Genomic DNA, 13,620 nt, shown 5'->3' with positions numbered 1-13,620 from the left:
GCCATCTGTAACTGAAGGGATGACCTATCCATACTGATGCATTGTTTTAAAGGTTTCAGAGTAGCAGCCGTGTTAGTCTGTATTCACAAAAAGAAAAGGAGGACTTGTGGCACCTTAGAGACTAACCAATTTATTTGAGCATGAGCTTTCGTGAGCTACAGCTCACTTCATTGGATGCATGCAGTGAAAAATACAGTGGGGAGATTTTATATATACACACAGACCATGAAAAAATGTACATTGTAAGGAGAGTGATCACTTAAGATGAGTTATTACCAGCAGGAGAGTCGGGGGGGCGGGGGAGAGAAAACCTTTTGAAGTGATAATCAAGGTGGGCCATTTCCAGCACATTTCCAGGAGTTAACAAGAACGTCTGAGGAACAGTGCGGGCGGGGGGCGGGGGGGAGGAATAAACAAGGGGAAATAGTTTCACTTAGTATAATGACTCAACCACTCACAGTCTCTATTCAAGCCTAAGTTAATTGTATCCAATTTGCAAATTAATTCCAATTCAGCAGTCTCTCCTTGGAGTCTGTTTTCGAAGTTTTTTTGTTGAAGGATACTCACTCTGAGGTCAGAAATCGAGAAGAAACAGATTGACAGAGCCAGAAGAGTACCCAGAAGTCACCTACTACAGGACAGGCCCAACAAAGAAAATAACAGAACGCCACTAGCCGTCACCTTCAGCCCCCAACTAAAACCTCTCCAACGCATCACCAAGGATCTACAACCTATCCTGAAGGACGACCCATCACTCTCACAGATCTTGGGAGACAGGCCAGTCCTTGCTTACAGACAGCCTCCGAACCTGAAGCAAATACTCACCAGCAACCACACACCACACAACAAAACCACTAACCCAGGAACCTATCCTTGCAACAAAGCCCGTTGCCAACTGTGTCCACATATCTATTCAGGGGACACCATCATGGGGCCTAATCACATCAGCCACACTATCAGAGGCTCGTTCACCTGCACATCTACCAATGTGGTATATGCCATCATTTGCCAGCAATGCCCCTCTGCCATGTACATTGGTCAAACTGGACAGTCTCTACGTAAAAGAATAAATGGACACAAATGAGATGTCAAGAATTATAACATTCATAAACCAGTCGGAGAACACTTCAATCTCTCTGGTCACTCGATTTCTGACCTCAGAGTGAGTATCCTTCAATAAAAAAACTTCAAAAACAGACTCCAAGGAGAGACTGCTGAATTGGAATTAATTTGCAAATTGGATACAATTAACTTAGGCTTGAATAGAGACTGTGAGTGGTTGAGTCATTATACTAAGTGAAACTATTTCCCCTTGTTTATTCCTGCCCCCCCCTCCCCGCCCGCACTGTTCCTCAGACGTTCTTGTTAACTCCTGGAAATGTGCTGGAAATGGCCCACCTTGATTATCACTTCAAAAGGTTTTCTCTCCCCCCACCCCACTCTCCTCCTGGTAATAGCTCATCTTAAGTGATTACTCTCCTTACAATGTATATTTTTTCATGGTCTGTGTGTATATATAAAATCTGCTCACTGTACTTTCCACTTTATGCATCCAATGAAGTGAGCTGTAGCTCACGAAAGCTTATGCTCAAATAAATTAGTTAGTCTCTAAGGTGCCACAAGTACTCCTTTTCTCATTGTTTTAAAGGTAATGAGTGAGATTATTACTCCCACTCTGGCCTATTTACAAGAGGTAAAAGGACCTGGGTGGTGTAAAGTGGCACTAAAAGTCCCTTATCCACCTGGGGGAGGACTCCCTGAGGACAGGTGTGGAGGCAGACGGCTACAGGCTGTTCTTCAGAGGATTTACTTGCAACCCACAATATAGGGGGCATGTCTATGGTAGGGCTGCAGCACAGAGCTCTGCAGAGATTCCAGGCAGTACTATGGCCCATAGGGCAGCCTTGGGAGGTTGTTGTAACGTAGATAGGTCTTCAGGGGGTATCTCAGTTACATTAGAGTCCCTGTCCAGCCCTTGCAAGAGCTTGGGATTGGGAGGGTGCAAAGCATAGGAGGTGCAGCATAGGATTTTACGCTCTATCTATTTATTTTCATAAAGGATCCTGAAGTGGATCCCAAAATTAATTGGTTCACGTACCACCTCCTTAAAGAAATTGTTTTGAAGTGGGTTGATGGATCATCAAGCTCATTTGCCACTGGGGTACACCTACCACAGTTTGGGGAACATTGCATAGGGGACACAGTGGTGAGAGACTTTCTATTTGCTCAGTCTCTCCTCTCCAGTTTGGCACTGTTGGAATTATGCAGTAATTTAATCAGGCTGCACGGTGTCTGAATCTAAACCAGCCATGCAGGGGAGTAAGGCCTATTTTCAACCCCTTGTAGATCTCTCATTGTGGAGTTCAGACACAATGAGAACAAAGGTCAAACATAGCCCACAGAGAGCTAGGTGAGTCAACTGTTAGGCCAGGAGTCTCATCCTGAGTAAATCACAAGTAAATTTATGCCTGGAGGAATAACGCCACCTTCTTTTCACTTTGCTGGATATCACTAGATTTGGGCAAATAATCTGCAGCAAATAATTTACTTGAAACATTCCAATTTGTTTTCTTGCTCTCAGAATATCCAGGAGCAGATGATGATTTTTGCAAATGTGCCTGTTGTTAGAATTTACTAAACAAGTGATTTGCCAGAGTGTTTTGTTTTGATTTTTTGAACTCTGGATTGATCTCAAACAGGTCAACGAGAATATTCAGTACACAGCATTTGAAATCTAAACTGTGTTGCCTGGTTGAGATCGGTCACATAAGTTGAAAGGCATTGTTTTCATTCACTGACTGGAAGATGGTAACTCTTCAAGTCAAGGAGAGGCCCTGAAGAACCCACTGGTGCTTTGAATGTCTCAGAGAGTGGTAATTTAGGGCCTGCTCCAAAGCCTACTGAAGTCGATAGAAAGTCTCATCAACTTCAGTGGGCTCTGGATTGGGCCCATAGGGAGGGAGCAGATAGTAGCATTATAGACTTTGAGAAAATTCAAAACTTTCCCCCTGCTTGGCTATGCAAGTCTTACCCAAGTTGTCATTCCTAGGTAAATTAGGCTACTGTAAGATTTATTGGCTGGGTGAAGCGTTTACATTTAATTTTCTGTCAGCACACTCATACAAAGTTATTGCGTGTGTAATGCCCAGCCTGTATTGGAGCCTCTTGGGTCAAAAGAGGAAAGGGAGCAGTGCGAGTTGACTGCTCAGAAGCAGCCTCATGGTGTTTAGAAGGTTGGTTGGTTTGTTCGTTTTGATTTGGAACAAGGGGAACCCAAAACAGCTGCTCTTGGGGCAGGGGCAGGGAGAACTCCAAGGTTTCCAGGGCAGTTGAAGCAGGGTGAGCTTGAGCCCGGTGTCAGGTACTTCTGTACCAGCTATGGACTGGTCACAGAGCTTGCCTATGCACACCAGATGTGTGTATCCTAAGAGCCTTTAATGCTTTGCCAGGTATGACTGAGGTTAGTTTAAATAAGGTATTTTATACACAGCACCACCTAGTGGCTGAGCGTATAATACAGTTTAGCATTCTATTACACTGGGGACAGTACTTTTGTAGGGTGGAGAGAGCGGGGGAAAGCAGGCAGCAACTTCCCCCTGGGAGTGCTGCTGCAAGCAGCCCAAACAGGCAAGGTTAAAGTGGCTGATGGAGCCTGGAGGGACACTGCCCAGCATTGGGGGAGAGAGGGTATGTCTACACTGCAATTACAAACCTGCGGCTGTGATGTAAGAGGACAAGTTAAAGGAAGAGCAGAGCAGTTAGTTATTTTTCCTCTTGTTTAACGAGTCTCTGAAGCAATCTAAGAAATTTTAGAAAACACATTGTTAGAAAACTGTGAGAAAAGTAAAGCAAGAATGAAATGGGAAGGAAATAAGCTGTAATAAAAGATAAATGGTAATTAAAGAGAAACAGACTTAAGAAATAAGGAGAAAATGAGCTGTAGTGAAAGTAAGAAAATGGTAAGGACTGTAAAACAAAATATTCAGATGTTATTTTAAAGTAGACAAGGTGAAGTGACAGGAATAAAGAAATTGTCAGAGAGCAAAGGGACTGGAAGCCAGAAAGGAGCAGAGTAAAAATTTTTCAGTCAAGAAGCTGACACATCACATTAAGGAATACATGTCTTTATTTGAGCTGGAACTTAAAATTGCAACAAAGATTGCACAAGAGGATTGCTCAAGATGTAATTAAACATCCTAACAACTTTTCCTCCAAACTTTGGTCTTACGGGGGCTGAAAACTGAGAAACTGAAAAGGGAACATATAACAGTGGGTTTTATGTTCTAGTGCATTGTATTTTCTAATACCGAACTCTATTATTTCATAATATAAATGTTTACATATAAAGTGAGTTTAATTAAGATAATAGTAGAGAATATACAGTAGAGAACAGTAATAGTTTACAGTAGTTTATGGTGTAAGCCTAAATTGTAGTTCCTGTTAAAACTAGTATTTCTGACCTACTTGTGATTATTCCCCACTTCACTGATTTCTACTTTACCCCAACTGATTGAGATAAAACATGATCTGACGTCTAGATTACCTGTGCTTCTCTTTATTGCTCTGATTCAGAATACTCCTCCATTGGGCTTGTTGCATATGTGGGAGACAATGTTGCCTAATGATTATATTTTAAGTGTAACTTGTTGTATTTACACATTTACACCAGTCCTGGGACAGAGATGGTCAAGCAGCATGCAGGAAATCTCAACCCAGAATTAATGCCAGGTCCCAGAAAGCAACTCTGCCTCAAGAATCGACTAATCGGAGACAAAAGCAAAGAGCAAACTCTGCTGTTGCTATTACAGCTCCCTTCCTAAGGACTACTGCCTTTACACAGAGCCTTGCATAGCCCAAATATAGCATCATCACCACAGCATGTCTACCCAAGACTGAACACTTGCTTGAACACTAAGAAAAATCGTTTGAAAGAAAGACCACCTGGTGATCCCTGCCATAGAGATTTATAAGTATGATAAATCTGATCTCTTGATCTCAGTTTTGGGTAAGGGGGAGAGGTCTTCCTTAAATTTATTGAAATTACATCTCTCTATGGATTTTGTACTACATACCTAAAATCAAATTTCTTTGGTGAAGATATTAAAGTTCTGAAGAAGCCTTAGTTTTTGATTCCTTGCTTTGGTTCAAACTTAGATAAGTGCAGAAGGTAAGTCCTATTCATAGATGACCAGAGGATGAGCCTTTTGTGGTGCACAGGTCTTAGAGCCCTTGCTTGATACCAGCCCTAAAGAAGGGCAATAATAAAGAAATTGAAACTGAAGTATCATCCTTCCCCACTTAAAAACTAAAGCTAATCTTCCCCCCCACCCCTGCTATCCATCAATTTGCCTACAAAAATCTGCCCATGTCCCTAAATTACCATATAATTCATTGCCATTCACTGTTCAGAAAATGACCAGAATTAGTATAAACGGGGAGTTAAGTGGAGGAGTCAGAAGGGTGAATGCTTTTCTGGAAGATATCCTTTAGCCAAACAAAAGTTATTAGGCTCAGTGGAGGGGTAACAAGGTGAAATTCTGTGGCCTGTGATATACTGGAGGTCAGAGTAGATGAGCTAATGGTCTTTAAATCTATGAATCTGTGAAGTCTTGTTGGTCAAAATTTTCACAAGTGGTTAATGATTTTTGATGCCTCAAATGATTTTTGATGCCCAACTTGAAGCACCTCAAAGGGTCCTGATTTTCAGAAAGTGCTGAACACCCCACTCTGAAAAATCAGACCCTTTAACGTGCCTCAAGTTGGGCATCCAAAATCATTGGTGACTTGTGAAAATCCTGACTAATATATGCCAGTTATGAATAAGAGATACTGTGTGCTAATAATAAGTATATAAATCACAATGAATGATCTGTCACTCTGCTTGCTCCTACTTCTCTTCCAGTTTTCTTTGTCTCAGTGTATTGTTTCTTTGGGTTTTATGCTCTTTGCGGCAAGAACCTCGTCTTTGCGAATAGTATCTGGCACACATTTGGCACTGTATAAATAATAAACAGTAATAGCTGTTGGTCTTCTGTTCTCTTTCTTGCAGTGTGTGTCGTGGTCGAATGTGGGACTGCACAGATAATGTATGTGATGCCACCTGCTCAGTTATTGGTACAGCCTATTACTCGACATTTGATGGACTGAAATATATGTTTCCAGGTGACTGTCAATATGTGTTGGTTCAGGTAAGAATTAAGACTATTGTTCATTGTTAGAATGACGTGTCAGGTTAAAAAAAATACTTTGTCTGTAAGCCTTAAACAAAGAAAAAAAATCCAACATTTAAATGAGTTACTGTAAAACATCCTTCATTGCTAGGCCAGATATATAACAGAGGAACACAGGACTCAGCAGTGGAATAATAATGCAATCCTGGAAAGTTTCAAGACTTATACTCAGACTACATCTATTCTAGATGGGTGAGATGGCTTGGAAAAAATAGGAGCACTAACAACTTCATCCCTACTAGTGAATACCCACTACCTGTTTCCGGGAGGCTTCTCTCTCCGAAAGCCGTTTCTCTGATACCACACTCCCCTTTGCTGATATCCCGCAAAGTGAATTGCAGGATCTCTACAAGACTGGCACTCTCTCAATTAACTACACTCAATCACAATGCCTCCTGAATTTAAACTTCATTTGTTCACACTTTCAAGTCACCAGCTTGTGTCAGGCTGATCTGAAACAACTTATTTTCTGGGGGTTCTCTATGTGTTTGTGTGTAAACACACACGTCTAAATCTCTCATTGCTCCCACAAATTAGAGACTTAGATATCTAAGTGACCTGAAGATTACAGCTACACATGCAAATAGCTGTGGGTGTAAATATGTGACTGCAAAAGCAGAGGGCAATATATGAAAATCTAGCCCAATATTGAATAGATCCATTCTTAAAAGATAATAATACTTTGCATTTCCATAGTACCATCCCTCCATGAATCTCAGTGTTTACAAATATTAATGAACTAAGCCATGCACCTCCCTGTGAAGTAGGTTGGTCTTGTTATTCTAATTGTACAGATGGAGAAATGAAGACAAGAAAGATCTTGTCGGAGACCACAAAGCAAGCCTGTGGCAGACACAAAAATTAGAACCTTAATCACCAGTGTCCAAGTATTATGTTTGAAACGCTACACGATGTTTCTTGTATCTACAGAAATGAAAATCCACTTCATAACCCAGATGTGGCTTCATTTTATTTCATTATATGAATTGTGACATCTTGCCTTTACTTGTGTACATAAAACTGATAAACAATGCACCCATTGTATATCCCTGAGATATCACAGTTAACGTTTCAGCAGAAACCCTTTTACTTAAAGATCTCTTTACAAAGCATCTGTGTAATCGTAGCATGCTGGCCAAGTGTGCCTTTGTCTCCGTCTATGGTCAGGACAAAATGTATGAGTAGCAGAGAAACTAGCATGCTGACAAATGTCTGAGAAGCCCCACAGTGCCTGAAAGAATTCAGCTTTTCAGACTTGCGTTTTCCCCAGGTGTTTTTAGGTATGTTTCAAACGTCCCTGTTGTTAATGACCCATTGCATTTGTTTCCCCTTAATAGGATTACTGTGCAGATGAGTCTGGAACCTTTCGGGTTCTCATTTCAAATGAGGGATGTGGCTTCACTGGAGAAAAGTGCACTAAAAAGATTACCATTCTGTTTGACAATGGGGAGATAGAGCTGTTCAATGGAAATGTATGTACTCCTCTGCTTCTCTTCCCTCTTCCTCGACAAAGGGTCTCCCAGTATTTTAGGATGGGTTGTAACATGGGGGATAAACCTTCTACTGTGCTTTGCTATTTGAAGAGCCATGTAATAAAATGAACATGCCAGTGACACAGTGTGGGGGGAATGGAAATCCTACATCAGATAATTGTGATGAATTGTTTGGGAGTATATGATACAATTCCACTCATGGGGCTAAATGTGTTTCTTTGCTTTGCTGTAATGAATCTCTGCAAGTCCTGCCTTGCAGGTGGTAGCTATAAAGCTAATTTTAGGCAGGGTTCTGTAACTAGCCATCATGGGCCACCTAATTAAGGGTATTTTGCTGTTGCCCTTCACTCCTTTGCCAGGACTGTTACATGGAGTGCTGCTGCTGTGCCTAGATCCATTCTTAAAAGTTAACAATACTTTGCATTTCCATAGTACCATCCAGCGTTTACAAATATTAATGAATTAAGCCATGCACCTCCCTGTGAAGTAGGTTGGTTTTGTTATTGTACTATCATTGGAAATGATAGTACAATTTTCTTATTGGAAAATGCTCTATGCAGTCTGGGCCTTAGAATCATAGAATATCAGGGTTGGAAGGGACCCCAGAAGGTCATCTAGTCCAACCCCCTGCTCGAAGCAGGACCAATTCCCAGTTAAATCATCCCAGCCAGGGCTTTGTCAAGCCTGACCTTAAAAACCTCTAAGGAAGGAGATTCTACCACCTCCCTAGGTAACGCATTCCAGTGTTTCACCACCCTCTTAGTGAAAAAGTTTTTCCTAATATCCAATCTAAACCTCCCCCATTGCAACTTGAGATCATTACTCCTCGTTCTGTCATCTGCTACCATTGAGAACAGTCTAGAGCCATCCTCTTTGGAACCCCCTTTCAGGTAGTTGAAAGCAGCTATCAAATCCCCCCTCATTCTTCTCTTCTGCAGACTAAACAATCCCAGCTCCCTCAGCCTCTCCTCATAAGTCATGTGCTCTAGACCCCTAATCATTTTTGTTGCCCTTCGCTGGACTCTCTCCAATTTATCCACATCCTTCTTGTAGTGTGGGGCCCAAAACTGGACACAGTACTCCAGATGAGGCCTCACCAGTGTCGAATAGAGGGGAACGATCACGTCCCTCGATCTGCTCGCTATGCCCCTACTTATACATCCCAAAATGCCATTGGCCTTCTTGGCAACAAGGGCACACTGTTGACTCATATCCAGCTTCTCGTCCACTGTCACCCCTAGGTCCTTTTCCGCAGAACTGCTGCCTAGCCATTCGGTCCCTAGTCTGTAGCGGTGCATTGGATTCTTCCATCCTAAGTGCAGGACCCTGCACTTATCCTTATTGAACCTCATCAGATTTCTTTTGGCCCAATCCTCCAATTTGTCTAGGTCCTTCTGTATCCTATCCCTCCCCTCCAGCGTATCTACCACTCCTCCCAGTTTAGTATCATCTGCAAATTTGCTGAGAGTGCAATCCACACCATCCTCCAGATCATTAATGAAGATATTGAACAAAACCGGCCCCAGGACCGACCCCTGGGGCACTCCACTTGATACCGGCTGCCAACTAGACATGGAGCCATTTATCACTACCCGTTGAGCCCGACAATCTAGCCAGCTTTCTACCCACCTTATAGTGCATTCATCTAGCCCATACTTCCTTAACTTGCTGACAAGAATACTGTGGGAGACCGTGTCAAAAGCTTTGCTAAAGTCAAGAAACAATACATCCACTGCTTTCCCTTCATCCACAGAACCAGTAATCTCATCATAAAAGGTGATTAGATTAGTCAGGCATGACCTTCCCTTGGTGAATCCATGCTGACTGTTCCTGATCACTTTTCTCTCATGTAAGTGCTTCAGGATTGATTCTTTGAGGACCTGCTCCATGATTTTTCCAGGGACTGAGGTCCTTCAACGTGGATTCGTCATCTGGAGGAGCTACATTTCATTAAACAGAAAGCTGTGAATGGCACAGAGAAATGACAGGGAGATCACTTCATTTTACTTTGTTTGCTTTCTCATTTTTTTGAGTGGGGCAGTACCAGACTGTAGCTCTCTTGTCTTTCTACATACTTTAAGGTATAAAACTATTTCAAGCATAGCTATTGCAAGAAATGTCTCTCCCTTACCTAGTAAAACTGTGGCTTAATTTAGTCATATGAAAGGCCAGGCATGTTGCAGGAGCTGATGCAAATGTCAGCTTCCCTCCCCATGCTAAAACAAATGTCAGATGGAAAATCCAGATGACTGGATTCCTCTTCCTCCCCCTTGCCTACACACTGTCCAAAAATGACCAGGAACCATTCCCACCTTCCACCCAACTCCATGACAGGAAATAACCTTTCCAGAGGGCAGGTTTCAGCTATTTGCCTTGGGCGTTGTAACAGCCAGGAATGTCTCTGTGTTCATACATTACAGATCTCCAGTGAGTTATAGAGTTACAATTACCCAAATTTCTGAGGTACTGTACTCTGTCCTGGAATCCGGAGTAGATCTTTGCAAAAATGTTCAGAGAGACACATGACACCACAGAAAATTTGCCTTGTTTTGGGTTTAACGCACAAAATCGAACCAGCTTTTCACTTGGTTTAAACCCTTTTCACTTGGTTTAAACCTGCAAACTGTTATGTTCCAGACTATTGGGAGTGGCTTACATCAAAGCACTGAGTACATAACTCATAACCTTTCTTGATCACATCTGTGTATGGGCCATGCAGACACAAGGATTGCTTGGGGGGATTGTACACAGGACATTTCAGCTCCCAAAGCAGTCCTGTTACTTATTGCAACTAAAGGAAACCTCCCTTGAGCGTGCACAAGTAACAAGCTGTTCTTGGCACTGGGGTTAGCCATGTGGGCCAGAATTTGCAAGAGGGCTGAGCAATGACCATCAGCACCAGATTTTTTTAAAAAAAAGCCTACCTTCCATTTAGGCACTAAATACGTGGCTGAGTTTTTCAAAAGCGCTAAGCATCCAGCAGCAACTACTGTGAACAAAGGGAGGATGCTGGGTTCTTTTGAAAAACTGCCCCCATAAGTATTTTATCTGCATTGCAGATTCCCCACACAACACTGACAAAACTCTCAGCCTCAGCTGGGCAAGAAATATTTTTTTCCTGTCCCCCCAAAATTTGTAGATATAAAAACATTTTCCTGTCACGAATCTGGAAGAAAAATTAAAATCAGAAACAATTTTGCGAACCCCCAAACCCTCCCAAAAATTCAGTTTGGGTCAATTGAAATGTTTCATTTTGATTTTGACAATTTTTTTATTTTATATGTATATATAAATTACTATAATTAGCTTAGATTTAAAACAAATAGAAAACTGAAAGTTTGTATTTAGCAAATGTAAAACACTTCCATGCTGCATCAAATGTTTGAAAATGTTGTTTTGAAGGCAACTTCTAGTTTTAAGTGGTCCAAGAACTATATAAGGTACCTGGGTGTGACTATCCCAGGAGGTGTTAAAATGCTGCATGAGATCATTTATATTCTTCTTCTGAAACGATTAATATCTGCCACTTCTCAGGGTCAGAAGTTTACTTTTTCATGGTTTGGGCAAGGAGCCTCCATAAACATAATAAATCCATGACTTAGGTTAACATTCCAATTCTCTTTTGACCAGTTCTGGTCCTTGTCTAAATTTTGAAATACAAACATGGACTGATTTTTTGATTATTTAGAAAAGAAAATACCCAAATGTGAGCAGAAAAAAACAATGTGTAGAAACAGTGAGGGAGATGGGGGATCTCCACTTCCTTAAATGGGGGTGGAGGGAAGATTGGCTGAGCTAGGTCCAAATTATAGTGGGCTGGCAATGAGAAAACAGAAGTAGAACAAACACTAGGCAGATTTTGAATGAAAGGATTCCTTACAGGAAAATTATGTCCTCCTTCTGCTCCACAAATGGATTGACCCTTCTAGCTGTGCATCCATCTAAATATTGCACTAAACCTCAGAGAGCTGGGATAGGGACAATATTACACAATGTTTGTTATGAGAAGTCTATATAATAAAAGTAGTAGCATCTGTTTAGATGTAGCTCTCTAATCGATGTAGAGTGCCATCTATTTGTGTGTAAGTCGGGGGTATAATTCCTATGTCTGTAGGTTCAATATCGCTATTGTTGTGCATTGCAAATGGCTTTTGTTGTGTAGCCCATTACCTTGAGCTCTTAATAATGATGAGTGCCCCCTGTGAGGTAGTGCTGAAAGCTCTCGATTCATCATGAAGTCAATGAGAACTGCAGGTACTCGGGTCCTATCAGGAGGTTCTCAGCATACTGGATCGGTAGTGAGTTCCTTTCAATTCCCTACAGGCCGAGTCCACCCCACCCCAGTAAAATGGACTCTGTATTTTTCCTCAGGCAATGCTGCTAAAGAATTTTTAGTCAGGGATCTGACTGGAATAACACCAATTGGCCAGTCCTCTTTTAAAAGAGAGCCAGTTCCAGCAATCTTAGGTGCTCTGTGAAGCCATTAGACTGTCTTCAAGGCTCCAGATTCAATGTGTAATATTATTCTACTCTTAACTCCTGACTGCCTCACATTTCTATCCCATTGCAGCTGGGAGGTTTGGACCTGTAGGATGTGGGCAGGAAGTTATGTGTCCAGAATTGGTGTGTGGGAATGCAAGGGGAATAGTAGATGGAGGATTCCTGTTAAATTGAGTGGGTAGGAATCCACTCCATCAAGGACAGCAGTAGAAAGGGAGAAATCCCCGTTTCTCACAGGCTTCTGGTTATCACCACCACAGAGCTCTTGGTGAGCACCAAGCAGCAAAACTCTGCAGCGCTTGTGCAGAACCATCTAACATTGCACGAGTGTTTCAACTCATCCCTGGTGTAGGGACTCTGTGGCTGGGGCCCCCTGCACCTGCAGGGTTAGCTGTATTGGCTCAGCCACCTTGGAAGAGGGTCTGGAAGCAAAGCAACAATATAGAGAGGATTCAAAACTCAAACCATCTCAAATTTCCAATGTTTAACAAAGAAAACACTGTGCAACTCAATCTTCATGAGCTTACATGTTGGAGAAAGCAGAAAAAAGACTGGGAAAAGCAATTCAGAAAGGGGCATCTGAGCGAATAAAAATCTAACTCAAGGAGAACCCTGCAGAACAGCATGGGAAATGTCCACAGGAAAAGAGATCACCAGCGTGAAATGGATAAGAATCTGAGGTATGGTAGCCACCTCCTCAAATGGCACTCTGGTGCTGAGAAACGCTGTCAGTGACCTTTTCACCTTGACCTCGCTGCAGCGTTCTTTTAATTGGCTTCAGTTGGGCTGGATTTCTGTCTTTGAAGGGATCCTTGCACCTTGCCATTTAACCATATTTATTCATTTTTCCTGCCTTCTTGTTTCCTATTTTGCGTAGGACCTCCTGAGACTGTTTTATGGGATGCCTAAGTAGCCTCCTTGCTGACTTTAAGGATCTCAATGTCCTTGCTTTCAGCTTTAGGATCTTTGTGACTAGTTTCCTCTTTCTCTCCCACTTACCCCTTTTTAATTTCTTCTTCTAACCCCTCATTTTAAAGTTGAGTGTCACTGAACTAGTTTGTTTTATATGATGCCTCCCTGGAGGATGTTGAAGCCCCTGCTCAGGAGATCCTTAATGGTTGCAGCATTGGGCCATCTCTGAGGATGCATGCTCCTTTCTTATAGCCCATGGTTGAAGTAGTTGGAAACAGAATGGGGACCTTTCACTGCACCAACCAAAGAATTGGAGCCCTGGGGAAGCAGTGCTTACCCAAGCTGGGGAGAGGATGGGGAGCTCTCCCTTTGCTCTTCGGGTTGCTGTACTCTTTCTCCTCTCTTACACTAACTCCTGTTTGTACCCTTTTGGAGGACTCACCCCTTCTCCCCTAATTCAACATTTTGAATTAACACCTTAGCAG

The 13,620-nt window shown here is 42.2% G+C and overlaps 1 protein-coding gene across 1 annotated transcript in view; it reads left to right on the top strand.

The window, feature by feature from the left end:
* VWF (von Willebrand factor) overlaps positions 1-13,620 on the top strand; it is a 233,184-nt gene that overhangs the window by 91,322 nt on the left and 128,242 nt on the right. The window contains exons 20-21 of the mRNA XM_074935850.1: positions 6,050-6,188; positions 7,568-7,702. Coding sequence (XP_074791951.1) covers positions 6,050-6,188; positions 7,568-7,702 — 274 coding nt within the window. The remainder of the gene's footprint in view (positions 1-6,049; positions 6,189-7,567; positions 7,703-13,620) is intronic.

The sequence above is a fragment of the Natator depressus genome, chromosome 1 (genome assembly GCF_965152275.1).
Source record: "Natator depressus isolate rNatDep1 chromosome 1, rNatDep2.hap1, whole genome shotgun sequence".
Taxonomy (NCBI): Eukaryota; Metazoa; Chordata; order Testudines; family Cheloniidae; genus Natator; species Natator depressus.
This window is presented reverse-complemented; position numbering and strand designations above follow the sequence as displayed.